At 47.7% G+C, this 17945-nt stretch overlaps 1 protein-coding gene across 1 annotated transcript; it reads left to right on the forward strand.

The window, feature by feature from the left end:
- Nucleotides 1-594: 594 nt before the first annotated feature.
- On the forward strand, nucleotides 595-16268 carry IRF4 (interferon regulatory factor 4). Its single transcript, XM_048310251.1, has 9 exons — nucleotides 595-847; nucleotides 2423-2717; nucleotides 3190-3376; nucleotides 4133-4221; nucleotides 4776-4917; nucleotides 6671-6778; nucleotides 8079-8432; nucleotides 12370-12482; nucleotides 14419-16268. Exons 2-9 carry the CDS (start codon nucleotides 2514-2516, stop codon nucleotides 14560-14562), a joined length of 1341 nt encoding a protein of 446 aa, XP_048166208.1. The 5' UTR covers nucleotides 595-847; nucleotides 2423-2513; the 3' UTR covers nucleotides 14563-16268.
- The last annotated feature ends 1677 nt before the right edge of the window (nucleotides 16269-17945 follow it).

Raw genomic sequence — 17945 nt, forward strand, 5'->3', positions numbered from 1 at the left:
TCTGAAGGCAGGCGAGAGAGTGGGTTCCAGCCTGGTGCCTCACGATGGGCTTTGCGGAGGCAGCATCCCCTGGGCTCAGCGGGGCGGGAGTCGCTGCCGGCCGGAGCTGGCGGCTGGCCCTGATCCCGCTGCTGCCGCCCCGTCGGGGCTCGCTGCCTGCGGGACCGGCGCCGCTGCTGCCCCCCTACCTTGTCTCCCACTTCACACCTTTCGGGCTGCAAAACACGGTGTGGGCTGGACGGGTAGAGCCCGAGCCCCGGGGGGAAAGGAGGCGGGTGTCTGTCTCATGCCACTCCGCGATCCCGGCTCTGTGCCCCGGGCAAAGTGGGGTTGGGTCGCAGAGGGTGCCGGCAGGGGGTACCGACCCCGGGCAAGGCGTGGGTGGGTGGGCGGATGCCCCCGCGTCTCCCCGAGCATCTCGGGGGCCCGGCCGGCGCCGTCTAGGACGTTTCTGGTGGGTGTAGCGAGCTGGGTCTTTACAGTAAAAGCCGCCCGGCTCTCACTGGTAGGAGTTTCCCCGGGCTATTTATGTATGTCCGTCTGTCTGTAGAGATTAAAAAAAACCCAACCCAGCGGGGACGCGGAGAGGGCGCCGATCTGCACGCCCTCCCGCCCGCACCGTGTTTACCAGCAGCGGTATGTGTCACTGCCTCAGATGTTTTCCAACTCGCCAAGTCCCCGCTCCCCTCCACCGGCTCCACCTCCGGGCCCGCCTTTCCCCGCCCGGCACGACGCCCTCCATCATATAAAGAAACTTCCCGGTGCCACCGGCCCAGTCGCCCTGCGCCCGGTCTCAGCAGCCGCCCGGCACCGGCGGCCCCTGCCCGCTCCCAGCGCTGTGACAGAGGTAAGCGGGGGGCGGCCGAGCCGCCCGGGACCCCCAGCCCGGGCACAGCGCTCCCGCCGCAGCACCCGCGGGCCGGGCAGGGAGGCGGGGTGGGCGGTGCGGGCGTCTCGGCTTCCCCCAGTCGGGGCTTCTCCTGTGGCTGTCGGCACCTGAGCGAGAGCTTTGCCTTTTGGTTTTCTTCTTTTTTTTTTTTTTTATTTCCCCCCCTTATTCTATTTTTTCCTTAATTTAAAGCAAAAAAATAATACCCGCCCGTTACCTGCTCCTGAGGTGACGGCGTGCACCGGCCCCCAGCCCGGCCGGTTTCCGCGACCCTCGGGAGGGTCGCAGGAATGTGTGGAAGGGATCCGCTTCATGCACAGTGAAAGGGGGGGAAGTGACTTTTTTGGGGTCTTCGCAGAGACTCCTGCGGGCTCCGCGCTGGGTAGCCGTGGTCTCGAACCCTTCCCCCCGCAGACGCGCCCATGTGCAAGGGAGATGCTGGAGGACCGGGTTTGGTGTCCGGGGCAATGCTGCCCCTGCGGAGGGGTGTAAGAGGTGCGGAGCGGTGCTGCCCATCTGCCCACAGTAGTGTGCACCTGTCTGGCAAGGGGCTTGGGAAGACTCCTCGTGGGTAGGGGCAAAGATTCCCGGGTGAGGAATCACTTTATTTTGCTAGATGTAATAGGGGGAGGGAGTGAAGTGGGAACCCACGAAACTAAGATTTCGGGCATTCAAGCATTTTTCAGATTGGTGAGACAAACCTGAGGCCAGGTCCCCATCACTGGTGCCGGTGTCCTGGCGTTTGCACCTTCCCAGTGGGCGCCCATCCCTGCAGAGCCACGCCGCTCTCTGTGAGCGCCTGCACCTCTGCGTGCAGCTATAGGGCTCTGCGTGGTGGGCTGCAAGCTCCCACGTCCCTGGGGGCATAAGTGCCCTTATGCCAGGCTCTGTGGGTTGCTGTCTTTCCACTTTTAGGTATATGCAACATATAGATTTGAGCGTTGCTATGTGTGTGTGCTGGGAGCAGTTGGAGGGGTAGATATGTATAGGACATCATGTGTTCAAGTGTGCCTTGCTGAAGTGAGCTTGTGGAAACTAGTGTGATGTTACAGATAGATGCCATATAAGTCATAACTGCATGTGAAGCCCTCGGAATCGTGTGCGTGTGTCTGATATCACATATGTGCACGATCATATGCAAATACATTTTAATGCAACTTTCCTCTTTTGGTTGAAAAGTAAACCCCCAGTTGAACTCTCAGCAGGACAAGGGAGTTGTGCCTTAAGTCACTTGCAATAAAAATTTTAACGACTGATGTATGTTCATGCAAAAGAGTGTCGGGACAGGGGGAAGTCTGTCAAAATCTGCAGCACAGGCAGTGCCTGGGGAGGGCTGTGGGGGGCTGTGCCCAGTTTCCTGAGGCTCTGTACCGTGTTTCCCGGGGCCCCCAGGGCCCCCTGCATGCCGTGGCTGCTGTTTGGTGTGGTGTGTGTGGCATCAGGGACCGGGCACCACTGGTGTGTACTTTGCCCAGCGCTTGACCTGCGGGTTTTCCTCTCCCCACATCCTGCCCATTTCCCCCTCCCCCGCAGCCTCCCAGAGAGCCGGTGCTTGGACGTGTGCAGAGAGGTCAGCTTGGTGGGGCACCCCAAAACTCCCTGCCCAACCTCTGACACAAGTGGCATGAACTTGGAGCCGGGCGAGTGCGGGATGAACTCGGTGAGCTGTGGCAATGGGAAACTCCGCCAGTGGCTGATTGACCAGATAGACAGCGGCAAGTACCCCGGGCTGGTGTGGGAGAACGACGAGAAGAGCATCTTCCGCATCCCCTGGAAGCATGCTGGCAAGCAGGACTACAACCGGGAGGAGGATGCTGCCCTCTTCAAGGTAAGGCTCAGCCTGGGCTTGGGATTGCGGAACACTGGCAGGGCAGGAGGGATGCCCCTCCCCATCCCATCCTTGCCACCTGCCTCTGCAGGCTGGTTCTGCTGGTTGGCTGCTGCTGGATGCTGCCTGGCTGGTGGCGCTGGCTGTGGCCTGGTGTCCCTGTGTTTGAGGGACAGCCCACCCTTCCACGCTTCTCTGCGTGGAGTGAAATGCTTTTGGGACTGCAGCACATCTGTTTCCACACTCATTCCCCTTTCTTATGCCCTCTAAACTGTTTTTGATACCTTACCATGCTGCTTTTTTTTAGCCTAAACCTGTAGGGAGTAAATTCATGCACAGTTCATGCACATGTAAGCACACACACATATGCTGTTTCAAGCATTGTGCCTTGTAGTTGATTCTTTTTTTTTTTCTTTCTTTTTTTTTTTTTTTCCCATTTTCCTGCTCTTTTGATTATCTGAAATGTTTCCAGGCTTGGGCTCTTTTTAAAGGAAAGTTCAGAGAGGGCATTGATAAACCAGATCCCCCTACCTGGAAGACAAGATTAAGGTGTGCTTTGAACAAGAGCAATGACTTTGAAGAACTGGTGGAGAGAAGCCAGCTGGACATCTCAGATCCCTATAAAGTGTACAGAATAGTGCCAGAAGGAGCCAAAAAAGGTAAAGCATCTTAAATTCCCTGTGTAACAGAATGTGAATATGGCTCATTGCAAGCATATGAGGACTGAGGTGTGCTTTTCTGGAATGGCCCTGCAGGCTTTTTAAGTCTTTTAAGGGACAAAAATGAGGGCTCAAGTGCAGCTTGTTCTGATGGCTAGAGAGGCTGTGTCTGTGGGAGGACCGCTGGCGTTTGAGTCGGAGCATTGAAAGGGAGCACTTGCAGGAAGATGCAGACAGGCGTCTGCACATCACTGGAGGAATTGCTCTTTTAGCTGGAGCCTCTCTGCCAGTTCTGTGTAGTGAGAGCCAAGCAGGCGGCTCAAGGGACAGGCAAAAAAAAAAAAAAAAAATTACATGCTGGATCTAGGTTGGGAATACAGGGAAGAGCAATTTTGAGGCAGACAGTAGGTAACTGCCTTGAGGGGGAGGAGCTGGGAGTGAGGGATGCCCAGCCTGCAGCCTGCAGGGCAGGGGCAGGGCAGTGCCTGTTCTCCAAGGAGTCCCTGGTGCCAGGCAGGGCCTGTGGGAGGCAAAGGCTTGGCATCACTGTGCACTAGGCTGGGCACTGCGGGACAGACTGCTTCCCGGAGCTGACTGCGAGGGGGGCCAGGGAATCCAGTCCCAACTGGGCTCTGGAAGGCATTTTGGTCCTCTCTCTGTTCAACAGCAGGTTGTATGGATTTATCTTTAATGTGCCGATTGCAGATTTCCTTAAGATGTGGTTGACATTTATTTTCATCCCTCTGGTGAACACAGGTGCAAAACAGATCAACATGGAGGAGCAACCATTAATGATGAACCATCCCTTTCCAATAACATCTCCTTACACTGCACTACCATCCCAGGTATGGCATTAGTTGAGTGTTTCGCTTGGTGCCTCTACACTGAGCAGGACAATTTCTGCGCTCTGTGCTGTCTGTCCTTGCTGGTGGGGCTCTCAGGTTCTCTCTGTGAAGAAACTTCATTATGAAAAGTGAGAAATTGAGAAGCAACTTTTCTTATGTCAGATGAGGCCACAGGGCAGTTGATTTCCCTTGGTGTTGTTTATCCCAGGGTAATAGCTCTTTTCTGTTGGACGACAGTTCCTAGTGCACTGCCATTCTGTTGATGCCAGAATGCAAGCATCCAATGAAGCCTTGCTCTTTCAAGCAGACATTTAGCAGCAGTGCTTTGACTGCCTTTTGTTATTCCACTCCACTTATTGTTTACACCAGTGGTGAGAAACTCATTTGAAAGCCTCATTGGTGGTGGTGGCGGAGTGCCATCCGTGTAGCCTGGGCTCAGACCTCCATGGGCTTTGGCAGGGAGAATCAAGGAGCTGAGATGAGAAAGCTGATGCAATGCACAGCATTAGTTTTGACAGCTGCCTACTAAAAGAATACCTCGTTAAATTGAATAGGTACCGAACTACATGGTGCCCCATGAACGGAACTGGAGGGAGTTTGCCCCGGAGCAGCCGCATCCTGACATTCCCTACCAGTGCGCCAGTGTCCCCTTCGCCGCTCGCGGTCATCACTGGCAAGGGCCCGGCTGTGAAAACGGTAAGATGCCCCTGTCTAGGGCTGCTTGCTGAGGCTGGCCACCTGGAGGATCCTCAGGTTCCAGGTTTATTATTTGTGGCTTTGACTGGAATTAACAGATGTGGATGGAGAGGAGTGGTGGGTTCCCTTCAAAGACAGCCACCTTTGTCCTGGCTTTTGCATTCACTGCCACTGAATGTGTGGTGTGTGGGCTGTACAGTCCTCTGAATTGATAGAAATTAGCCCCCAAAAGTCCTCAGCTGTCTCAAAAGCCCTGAGCAATAAAGAAGGCAACCAACCCTCACAAAAACCCCAAATGGGAACTTTAGCTTTTCTCTCTGATTTTGGACTTTTTGAGGTACACACCAGTGAGGTTTTCCCTCCAGCCTTGTGGGTTAGACTGGCATTATTCTCCCTATAAGAAAGCTGGAATTATTACTTTATTTTAGTGCTGTGGAAGTGGGACAGCTTGTCATGGATTGAGACTCTCTTGGGGCTGGTACAGCAGAAACAGAATAAAGGGATGTTTCCTTCCCCAAAGATCTCGCAGTACCAGAGCCTAACATAATCATGGCTTTCCAATATCTGCATCCATAAGAAAAAGCCCAAATTGTGAAAATCAGCAGTGCTGAAGCCTTCAGGGAATAAAACATAAGAGAAAGGGAACTGTGTCCTGTAGACCCTTGCAGGATAGCTCACCTGGGGATGCAGGCATTTGCTTTGTGAAGAGAAGCAGCTGGTTCAGTAGGGCAGGAAAGGATGGGAAGTGAGAAAGGACTCCAAAGAAGAGATGCTGTATTTTCAGAGGACAGCTCTCTACTGGTTTTGATGCAGAGAAATCTTTGGATCTGCTAAAAAGTAAATGCTCATTGCACTGCAACTTTTGCTGGCAGTATTTTGGAATTATTAGGCAGAATGCTTTGCTTTTAGTTGAGTTATTTGCTAATAAAAAAATCAAGGTTGCAAGCAGAATGAGGTCTGCCCTGAAGTACATCCTCTGCAGCAGTTAAACACATTTGGATACTTGGCTGAATTTGTAGGCAGTTGTTAGTGGTTGATACTGGGTTTCTCACTGGGCTCTAAAATGTGTCAAGAGATTGAGGGTGTTTTTTATCCGCATTGCTCCAGCTCCTGATTGTGGTGAGTTCTGCCACTGGGAAAGGTAACGCGTGCTTGTCTGCAAGTCACTTGCATCATCCTCCAAAGGCTTTTATTGGCATTAAGAAACAGAGGAAAACATCAATTGCCCGTGGTATAATCCACTTACTGAAAGGCATCTGTTGGAACAGTTTAATAGTAGTTCTGCTAATAAAACCCTAATAATCTCCTGCCATGAATTTTTATTTACCTACATTTAAACAGTGTTAGGCCCAGCTTTATTGTTACACCCGTCATTAGTAAAATTTCTTGTAAAAACAAATTGTTTTATGCTGGTGACTTTTAAGAGCACTGTAGTCTAGTTAAAAATATGAATTATTTCTCTAATGGAATAACATGTTAGGTAAGGAAAAGGACTAGGGGGAATATTGAAGTGCAAAGGGACTATTTCATGCAGACCCAAAGAAAAATACAGTCCAGGTAACATCTGGAGTGACTGGTAGAGTTGGCCTGCCTGGAGGAATTTGGAAATAAGACCTTTTTAAGAAGAAGGGGAAAGAGAGAGAGAGTTCCTGTTGGGGCCCAGGAAAACTCGCTTTTTCATTGCTGTGATCTCTGCCCTAGCTTTTCTCTTAGGATTTAGGCTGCTGTCACTGACTTTTGTTTGTGAAAACAGGTTGTCAGGTGACAGGAACCTTTTATGCTTGTGCTCCTCCTGAGTCCCAGACTCCTGGCATCCCGATTGAGCCAAGCATAAGGTCTGGTGAAGCCCTCGCTCTGTCAGGTAAGGTCCATAACCCCCCAGGCTTCCTGGGGAGCTTGAAAAGAGACTCCCACTTCCGACTTGCCAAGGCACCATCCCTCCTTTCAAATGAAAGGAAAAAAAGAAGCAAAAAAATAAAAGTAACCTCTTTAATGAATGAATTTGGTGTATGGTTTTAAGTCTCTGTTTTCCAGGATACTTAAGCACTTCCAGCCCCAGCTCCAAGGGATGGAGGTGGTTAAAGTTAATGGAAGTGCTTCACTGGCTCATCGTATTAGTGCTGAAGTGCTCTGGTGAGACACCAAATCAGGCCTTCCCAAGGCAAATTAGGAGTATCTGTGACTTAAGGCTTAGGTTTTCATTTAGGGAGGAGCCTAAATGGGTACCTTGTAGTGCTCCTGCTGGTGCCATCTGGCTTTGCTCTGCTTTGTTATTCCTGGTGGAAAAAAAAAAACATTCAGGAAAGGAAAGGGAAGTTATTTCAGCCAGGTTTGCAGATGTCTGGATGCTGGGGAACTTTCTAAGTAACTCTGGGAAAAGGTGTGGGAATGTGCTTTTTACAAAAATAATGGATAGACCTGTAATGTGATACTTGGTGGGTTTCTTAAGTGGGATTGCTCTCCTGAATCAGGGTCAGTGTGTGTGTAGATGTGTGTGCCTTTGTGTGTATGTGAACATATATTGTACACACATGTATATATTTTATATATATATATATATATTCAGTGCTGTGTGAATTCGTAGGAGTCAGCCAAGTTGACCAAATGGCCATTTGAAAGCAAGGCAGGGGATATTGGGTACAGCCCTGTTGGAGCTGGAGCCAGCAGTCACTTCTCTCCAGGCAGCTGAGTGCAAGTTTGCAGGTCCCCTGTGCAGAAGCCTTTTCTATGCAAAGTCTGGGGGGAAACACAGCTACTTCCTTATTAAATCTGAGGAAGTGCACTGAGCCGGTGGGTTTAATTGTGACGTGAACTTGGAAAATGTGACCAACATCAACTTCTTGTGTGCAGATTTTTCCTTTTAAATGGAAATGTGAAGTTTGTGGGATTCTAGTTCCTACCAAATTCCCATGCATCAGTAGCCCTTTCAATAAGATAAGAGAGCATTAATGGTACTGTGCCCCAAAAATTTTAGTATTTATATTGTTTTATATGTTTTTATATTTTTTACTAATATGAGCTTTTGGGTGGTGCTGACCATTGGGATCAGAAATCTCATGCAAACTTGTCTCTTGGCCTTAGCACAGATCTGAAACATAAAACATCCATGCTAGTGCATCACAGTGATTGTTTTTTGTTTGTTTGTTTGTTTCTCCTTGTAGACTGTCGACTCCACATCTGCTTATATTACCGTGAAATACTGGTGAAGGAGGTGACAACTTCCAGTCCTGAAGGCTGTAGGATATCCCATGGCCAAAGCTACGAGGTCAGCAGCCTGGACCAAGTTATCTTCCCTTATCCAGAGGATAATGGCCAGAGGAAGAACATAGAAAAACTGCTGAACCACCTGGAACGAGGAGTAATTCTATGGATGGCACCCGATGGCCTCTATGCTAAGAGACTTTGCCAAAGCAGGATCTACTGGGACGGGCCTCTGGCACTCTGCAGTGACCGGCCCAACAAGCTGGAGCGGGACCAAACATGCAAGCTCTTCGATACTCAGCAGTTTTTAGCAGGTAATTCCCACCATGGCTTTGATACTGTTTTGGAAATGTCACCCTGTGGTCGCTGTCCACATCAGCTCTATGGGAGTGCTCTTTTCATGCTACTTTATGAATTACAGTGAGAATTGCCCTTCAATATTTCTGGGCAAATGCAGCCAAGGAGTACTTGAATCCTGAGTAATCCTATAAATTTCTGTACTCTCTGCACATTCAGTGCCCCTGCACAGACCAGCAGGAGTGAACTGAGGCTCAGCTGGTGACACCCAACCCCCTACATTTCTATACGAAGCATAAAGAGGAACCTAGCAAAATAGTTTCTCCATAAATTGACATAGAAAAGTGGATGCTGATCTTGGATTTGCTAGTCTTAAGTCCTGGATAGGTCTGTGGTCTGCACTCGTGCTCCTCTCAGCTTGACCCATAAAAAGCCTGAGGTCTTGCCCAGAGTATAAAAATTTCAGTAGCAAGCCTTCTTTTCAGACTGTGCCAGTGTCTAAAAGATATCTGGGAATTGAAAAGGATTTCACAAACTCTGGAATTTCAAGAGTGCCTAATATTCTGAGCAAGGAGGTGCGTACCTCACCAGAGCTCTCTGGGAAGGTCTCATTTTGCACAAGGCAGTGCAGAAGGAGCAGGGGAGTGCTTTAGGACAGTGCCTTCCCCTTCCAGCCCATGAAGGGAAGGGACAAAGCCTCAACCCCACTTCCGAGCACACCTGAACAGTTAGAGAGAGGAGAGCTGTCCACCCAGAGGAACTGGTGGGAGATAGTCATTGTTCCAGAGGACAGCTTGGGCAGCAGGAATAGACATTGGCTCTTCTTTGATATTTCTGGCATCGCTTAGAGGTGAACTAAGTGGCTATGATTTGGTGTGTTTTCTTACTAGAACTGGGCATCAACACTGGCATGACACTCTCAGGGGAATAATGCCTTGCAAAATTTAAAAAAAACCCATCAAACTAAATCCAAATCAGCAGCTTTAGCATACTTTATATTCCAAGGTTGATGTACTCTCCTAGAGAAACAGTCAAGAAAAAATGTATTTAAAGAGAGAAATCTTATATAGATGTGAGAATTGACAGTTAGAAAGGGGAATTTGAGGTCAGGGTGTTGGCTTGTGCTTCAATCACATGCTAATTTAAAGATGTATAATTCTGCGCCCAGTGATGGTTTTGGAAATCCCTTTCCCTTTTCTTGGGTGGTTTTTTAGGTGTGCTCTGGGTTCTTCCAAATGGTTGACAGGACATCTCTTTTTAGACACCTAACCCCGAAGATAAGCTCAAGCAATAGTTATTTTTCACCCCTCCTAAATTACTTATGCACCAGTGCCTGTGCAAACCCAAGTGTGTGGTTGCAGTCACAGTCTGTGGCGTGTGCAAAGTGAGTTTTTGCATGTGATGATGCTCAGTGAAGTTTGTAAGTGACTTGCCGTGGGCCTGTCACCTCTGCATATTAATTGAATGTGCTGAGGTCCCAGCCTGCAAGCAAGCTCAGGGATTCCCCTACACTGGGAAACTGGGGCTCCTCTGGGTAGAGAGGCAGGAGATCTCTGCCAGGAGAGGGAATCTTGAACAGCAGAGAAAGGGACAGATGCAGAACTGCTATGGACCAACCACAACTCTTGGGAAACCACTGAGGAGCTGAGCCCTGCAATGAAAACTGCACTGGAGCATCGGGGCCTGTGCTGAGAAGCCTCTGCTGCTGAGAAAGCTAAAATGGGGCAATAAATCAGAAATCAGGGGAATGGTCTCTGTGGAGAGAGATAAATGCATTGTAAATGTTGTAAATTGGGCTGGCTGGAGAGTAGGAGGACAGAGACTTGGAGTTCGAGGGTGGCAGCCAGAGAATGGTTGGTGGGACAGAAGGAGTGGCAGCTGGAGCCAGAGTATCAGGAGATGGGAAAGGTTTGGGGAGGCACATGGGGAGCCCTTTGGTGTTGGAGGATGCACTTGGGCCTGGAAAGGAAGACAGAGCAAGTGGAAGGTTTTGGAGAAGCGCTGGGCTGACCTCAAGCCATGATTACCCTGGTGGTGGGAAAGAAAGGGCTTTCTTCTCCAGGTCTGTGCTATGGGCACTCCCACAGGTATTCAGGACTTGGAGAATTGCTGAGGCCAAGTAAAACAAGGGAAAGAGGAAGTTGAAAGAAGTTGCACATTATCAGTGTGGTTGGATTGGGCTTGGGTGGATCATCCTTCCCTGTCCTGTACCAGCACAGAGGGAAGCAGGGTCCCATGGAAAACATCTCTTCTTTCTTGCCTTATTCCCAGAGAGCTCATGGCACTCTTCAAGGGTTTTTAGGGAGACTTTGGGGAAAGCTATGCTTTACTCCATGTTTTAAGTGAGATGCCCATTGTTCTACTTGTGTAACTGACCCTCTCAGTAAAACTGGTAGTCCAAGCAAGCGTTGGGATGCTGTTGTGGTAGCCACTGAATCCACCTTGGTCTGAACAGCTTGCAGTTAGAGTAGGAATGGCAGGGGTGTATTTTGGGAAAACATGCATTTGTCATGTCAAGTTCAAAGGCTCTCCTTTCCCTCTCTAGCAGGGAGGGTGCTCCATTATAACACATTGGCTTTAATATTAATTTCAGCTTTTTTCAGAAAGCATGAACAGGGTTATAAATGAAAATGATATCTTTATCAATCAGCTGTGTAAAAATACGGCACTTAACACAGACTTTAGCAAGGATATGTTAGATGGAATGTTCTCTTTTCAGGATGGAAATGCAGTGTCTAAACCACAACATTTGGTCCACAGCACTGGAGATTTTGGTTTGAGTGGAAGTACCTTATAAATGCCTGCCCTGCTACCTTTCACAGGGGACACTGACTATTAGAATAATAATATAATTTGACCATTTCACTTTGCACAAGGCTGTGGGTTAGTGAAGAGGGTGCAGGAGCACAGAAGACACAAAAGGCTCTTTTGCTGGCTCAGTACATGGCTGAAGTGCAGCCCTTCCCCTTTCCTTACCTCAGTGTCCTGCACCAGGCACAGTGATGACAATGGCTGGTGGCTAAACTTTGTGCCTGGCAGTGCTTTGTGTCTCTGGCCGCTACCAAGCCATTGGTTTCAGTGCTGCTCTTCTGTGTCTGCTTGGATGGTTCCCAGTTACCACTAGTGTCTGCTCCAGGGGCTCTGCTGGCGGGGTCCCACAGTAGTACTGAGAGACATGTTGGTTTGTGCATATGAAATTAATTGTGAGACAAAGCAAACAGAAAAATTGCAGTGTTGTAACTAGTTCCCCCTGACCCGAGGGAAAGTCTCCGAACTCAGTGTCTTGTGCTTACCTCTTGTCTTTTTCCTGACCTCACTCATCATCCCCTGGAGTTACTTTGTCTTCTCTCACTGTGCTCCAGGGTCGTCCACAAAGTCTATCTTACTGGCCTATACTGGTTTTGACTGGGGCAGGGTTAATTTTCTTCATAGTGGTCCATGTGGTGCTATGGTTTGGATCTGTGACCTAAACAGTGCTGATAACACAGGGACAATTTAGCTGATGTTGAACAGTGCAAGCACAATGCCAAGGCTTTCTCCGTGTCTCACTCTGCCCTCACAGGCCACAGTCTGGGGTGACCAAGAGTCTGGGAAGGAGCACAGCCAGGGCAGCCAACCCCAGCTGAGGGATATTCCATTCCATATGACCTTGTGTTCTGCAGTAAAACAGGGCTTGGGGGAATTTGCCAGAGGTTGCTGTTGCTTGGGCACTGGCTGTGTGTAGGTCAGCTGGTCATGAGTGATTGTTTTTTCCAGTACTTGTTTTTCTTTGTTTTGTCTTCTTTGTTTTTTTCTTTTTACCATTAAACTGTCTTTATCTCAGCCCATAATTTCTTGTCCTTTTGCCATTCTGTTTTTCTCTCCCATGCTGGAGCTGGGAGGGAGTGAGTAGCTGTGTGGTGCTTGCCTGTCGTCCATGATTATTCCACAGCACGGTACTTTCTCTCTTCCCAGAGCTGCAAGCCTTTGCTCACCATGGACGTCCACTGCCAAGATACCAGGTCGCCCTGTGCTTTGGGGAGGAATTTCCAGATCCACAGAGGCAGAGGAAACTAATTACAGCCCATGTAAGTAGGATTTCTGCCTTACCTAAAACAAGCACACTCTTTGGCAGATATGAATCTGCCAGTCAGGCTTTTGTACCTCATGTGTATTATGAGGGAGGTAACAAACTGTTGAAAGTGCAGCACTTTCCAGAACAGGGTTTAATCCCCAGATCTGCCAAGGACTGGTAGCCCTCAGTAGGGCAGAGCACCTGATTTTCCCTCTCTACAGAGTGTGTCATTTGTGATCTGTTGCAAATCCCATCAAACCCTAAAGCTGAAATGTACCGGGAACTGCAGGGCCGTGTTGTTATCACCAGCCCAGATGTGCAGCTCCTTGGACTGCCTGGCCGGTGCAGGATGCGGTGCTTTTACACCCACTGCACCTGCAGGGGCTCCAGAATCCCAGCCTGCATTTCCAGGACCTCAGCCCTTAACGGGACACAGGGGCTGCCTGTGCAGCTTCAGGGCTCAGTAGCTGTCAGGCTCACGGGCTGACTGACCACAGTTCACACACACTCAAAGCTGCTGTTTCGGGATGCTCTCTGAGAGAGGGTGATGACAGAGACTGAGACCAGGTACTTTCTGAATTGGCTCTATTGGTCCATAAAACCACAAGACAGGTGGTAATTCACACATTAGTGGCAGGGCTTAGCTCACTGCATCCTTGATAAGAAAACTGGTGTCTCTTTAAAATTTTTTGAAAGCCCCTTCAGTAGCAGCACAGGTCCCAAGTCAGACTTTTGCCCTAAGCTGTGGCCTCTCCTCAGCTGTGTAGCTTTCATGCTGCCACACTGCTGCCTAGCAGGTCTCTGGGGTGGAAGTTGAGAAGCTCACAAATCCATCCTGAGCTGTACAATGACTAGTTAGAGATAGCTGCCCCTTCCTGACTCTCCTTCAACTCTTTTCCATTCCTCTTTTGGCTTTGCAGCTTTCCATCCCTCCTTCCTAGCATCCTCTCTTCAGTCCCCTATCCATCTCCTGTCCTGGTATCTTCTCTGTGAGCCTGTACCTCCTGGTCTTTCCAGAGCTTTGCTTCCCCTTTACCAACTGCTCAATCTCCTCATCCTCTTGATCTGTCCTGACTTGTGGGCTGGTGGGACTCTACCATCCCACCAAAGAGTTATGCACTGGAAGCTGCCTGGCTTAGCTGTCCCACTGCCTTCCCATCTCCACCATCTCCTCCAAAACAGTGCCTGTGTCTTTTAATATGGAGGGATTGGCTGACCAGCAGGAGAGGATTGTGGACAAGTGTCATCCAGCCTGTCCTCCACTGAGAGTAAGGAGAGCTTCAGGTGTTTGTTCTCAGTGTACAGCTCAAATATTTACAGTCAGAGCCCAAAGCCCTGAGAGGGAGTGATGGTTTCTGAAGAGACAGAAGTGAAGGCATTGTTAACTCATACAAATCCCACTTGGTGGTTGATCAAATTCCTCATCAGAGCTTGAATGAACAGAAACAAGAGTAACCTTGATGTTAGGTTGAAATCTAACTTCAGACACAGTCATTTGGCAACGTATCTCAGCTTACCCAAGGGCTCCAACATTTCAAGTTAAGTCCTCAATGTGCTTTGCAATGCAGACAAGACTCTTGGTGTGTTCAGTATGTGTTTAAACACCTCAAGTGGCTGTGGACATCTGTGTCCTGTGGGCATTGCTCACATCCTGGGGCTGGCTAAGGGACTGCAATTTTTGATACATCATTTGTGTCACTACTACAGTCCCTTTTAAATGAAGGCAGTGAAGGTAAGGAGTGGGAGGCACTTGGCAGGAGAGCTATGCTAGGCTAGGCAAGACCTAGCTTAAAACAGAGATTAGTGAGACTGCTGAAATTGTGTTCCCATTCTGGTAAGCAGAACTGTTTTGTCCTGTCTTGGTCTTAACTTAGAACCACCGTAAATAACTAAGATAAGGAGTGTGAAGTTTTGTCACATGTCTGATTAACATTTTGTCTGTTCTTAAGGTTGAACCCATGTTTGCCAGGCAGCTGTATTACTTTGCTCAACAAAACAGTGGACATCTGCTGAGAGGCTATGATTTACCAGAACTTGTGCCTAGTCCAGAGGATTATCACAGATCTATTCGCCATTCCTCTATTCAAGAGTAAGACCCTCAGAAAGAGTTGTTTTAAAGGCACTGTAAAGATTGTGGAGAGTGGAAGAGCAGATCTGGGTCACGATTTGGAGATCCACAGTCCCAGCTGGATGTGTTCAGGGTTTCAATGATAGGAAAGTGAACAACTAGAACAACTGTATTGTACAATAAAAGTGACGGGTCTTCAACATTTGGATGCTACGTCTCACATAGGGTTCCACTGTTGCTGAGAATAACTCAAAACTGACAAAATGATTGCTGTGTTTACGTTTGCTTTATGTTCTCCTCGGCTTTTGAGGACTGATCCTTACCGAAGACTTAAATCCAGAGTTTACACTGTTACCTTTGCAGGGCTATTTATTTTGGATTACTGATCTCAGGGAAAGTACATAAATTTGTGGTGTTCCCAATTTGAAACTGTAGCTACTGTAGGTGGGTAGCAAATGTAGATGGTTTATTGAGAATAGCTAATACATGTAAGTGGTTATAAATTTAGATTCATAAGTGTGATGCCTATATTCTTGTATAGAATATTTCAGTGTATTTTTTGAAAACAATGCAATTCTTCAGAGACATATTTTTTTAATGCCTGACTGACATTTGTCTTGACAATTAATTCTTTTGCTGCCATTGTTGTTATTGGATTAGCCTCCATGATAGCAGTTTTAAAGTGATGCATTTATGGTACTGTGTTAAGAAAAGTGACCGTTCAACTCATATTACCTGTGAATTTAGTGGATTAACCACTAAAATTCTAGAGTCCCAAAGAACAGGTTTATAAATAAATTGCATTTTTCTTGTAATTGTAAGCTACTATGTATGCATTATACATACATACATATGTATGTGTGTGTGTATGTATGTATGCATTAGAATGAAGTTGGCAGACCTTGCAAATAGCACAGGAATGGTCCCACTGCCCCTTTTTTTGATGCCACATGCATGAGCCAGCTTAAAATAACCACCACCTCTGACTTATACAGAGCCAACTCTGCTGTTTGTGTGCACTCACAGCTTTGTTCCAGTGGTACTGAAATGAATGTGAAGGGAGAGCTCAAGGAGAGCAGCATTTGGCCTCCTGTACTAAGACAGTCAAGGAAATAGTTGTTTGAATGTAGAATTTGATGCAGTTTGTAGCTTTCAGTGATAGGGTGCCGTTAAAAAGACCAAGAGGAGAGGTCTGGTGGGTGTGTGTGTCAATGAAATTTCCTTGCTGGCAGGCAGACCATGTGATCTTAGCAGCTTTCACTCTAGAACGTGATCCCCCTGTACTTAGCAGACATACTTCACTTGACTTCCTAAATGAGGAAGAGAAAACGGTACTTGGTCTGGCAGCAGACTTGTGTTCTAGGGACTTTGAATTTATACATCTTAGAGATGCATCCTCTTTTGGGATATATTATCCCCCTCCTTCTCCACAGTGCCAAGCAGAATGAACAGATCAGTTCTACTTTGTTACTTGAAGGATTTTTTTTCCTGGCTTAAAGATTTTTGTAGGGGAGACCTCTTTCTTAGACATTAAAAGCAATGCTCTAGGTGACCTTCTGAGCTTCGCCTGTGCTTTTGTCCTGCACATACATTTTACTGAAAGGGACTTCTGTGTTCAGACTTAACTGGTACAATACAAATATTTGATGTGTTTTTCACTTTTTTTCTAGTGGTTGTTGCTTCATATGCTCATTGCTTCAGCTCACGTCTTGGAATAAAGTTCTATTTCCCTACCAACTCGGTGCGTATGTGTTGCTTTCAGTAGTGGGACAAATCTAATGTGTGTGGTTCTGCACTGTGAGCCTAGGCAGTGCTGCTGGCTGTCTATGGGGAACTCTGTTCTAAGCCAAAAGTGCAGAGAAAGGTCAAAAGGTAAGGATTTTTGTTTACGGAAATGTCTGCAATATAAGCCACAGGTAGCAGAAAAAGGGAAAATAGGGAGGTTCCCCTTTGGCTGTTGGTTTCCAGGTCCATGGACATGGCAGCAGAGCCCTGAAGCTGGGGATCTGGTGCTGCCATGCTGTGCTCCTGCCCCTCCAGGGCCTCTGGGGCTGGGGACCAGGCTGGTACCCTCCTGCCCAGCCCAGCATGTGGGGATCCTCTGACTGCCACTTAGTTCCTGGTTTGTTACAGTTTCCAGTGCACTTTCAAGTGAGTAAAGCTAGGAAAGGGTGAGAAGGAGGATGGTGAAGTGAACTAAAGTAGTGAAGTTGCAAATAGGAGCGAATTTACCAGGTAGCCTCTCTTTGTTGGAAACCAGCGTCCTGAGAGGGGTTTTCGGGTGCAGATTACAGAGCAAGCAAGGTGTGAAATACAGTTACGAGATCTGTGAAGCGTCTGAAGATGGGGGGGAGAGTATTTTTTCTTTTTGTGCCGACTCCTATTGATAATCTAGGTGCATTATCAGTTTTGGCTTTGGAATAAGCTTTTAATTATTTTCCTTGAAGTAGCATAATTTAGGTCTAGTGGCTGTGGAGAGGGAGGGAGAAGAGCACCATCTAATATCTGGCCAAACACAACTTGCTTAATTTGAATGCAGAGAGAGGCAGGTGAAAGGCTTATTTTAACTGGGCAAAGAGGCTGAGATACTTCCCTTGGAGCGATGGTGCAGGGGGGTGAGTGGAAGGAAAATCAAGCTGTTATTTGTACCATAAATTGTTTTGCATGTGAGGACTTAAAAGCTGCATTTACTTTTGTGATGATTTCTTACTGTTCAAAATAACTATGAATACCTAAAGTGGGGAAGAAACAAAAAACAAACAAACAAAAAAAACCCCCTGGAAACATTTTCTCCTTTTAGTATCTTTTTTACAGTCACTACGTGAAAGCATTTTAGGTACTTCCTACCTCTGTTAAATTCTGTTTATAGTTTCTGAGGTCTACTTCCTTCCTGTTATGATTTCGGTGGCGTAAATGACATGTTTTACTCCTGTCAACACTGAAGGCATAGCTGTTTGGGTTTTTTTTCAAACGTTTCTTGTGTCATTATTGGTTTTTCTGATTTTAATCCAGCCACAGTTGCAACTGTTTCTTGAAAGGGCTTTGTAGCAGAGAAGCACCTATATTCCAAACTTGATTCTTCTGAGTAGTTTTGCCTGATGCTGTAAGCTGTATTAGCCTCAGAGGGGTTGTAGGTTAACCAGAAACAAGGAGATATATTTTAAGCTGAACTACAGTGCAATGGGGTTTGTGGAAAAAACACAGGATTCACGTGAAAACCCCTGTGGCCTTTTAGACGGGGGAATATGCATGGTGTTTACATCAGCATTTGTCAGCAGCGTGGAGGTGGGGAAACACCACCCTCGGCAGAGGGCTTTCAGGAAAAAGTAAAGCATTTTCTCTTGCACGCTCTCAGATCACTGTCTGTATATACTTGTAGAGAGGTGGGGGGGAGGGAGGGGGAAGGAA

This window comes from Corvus hawaiiensis, chromosome 1 (genome assembly GCF_020740725.1).
Source record: "Corvus hawaiiensis isolate bCorHaw1 chromosome 1, bCorHaw1.pri.cur, whole genome shotgun sequence".
Lineage (NCBI taxonomy): Eukaryota > Metazoa > Chordata > Aves > Passeriformes > Corvidae > Corvus > Corvus hawaiiensis.

What these genes read in the sequence shown, in the direction of transcription:
- IRF4 (XM_048310251.1), top strand. Translation starts at nt 2,514, where the DNA reads ATGAACTTGGAGCCGGGCGAGTGCGGGATGAACTCGGTGAGCTGTGGC. An exon ending in AGGATGCTGCCCTCTTCAAG is followed by an intron (nt 2,718 to 3,189) that starts GTAAGGCTCAGC and finishes AAATGTTTCCAG; the next exon opens with GCTTGGGCTCTTTTTAAAGG. An exon ending in ACACTGCACTACCATCCCAG is followed by an intron (nt 4,222 to 4,775) that starts GTATGGCATTAG and finishes TAAATTGAATAG; the next exon opens with GTACCGAACTACATGGTGCC.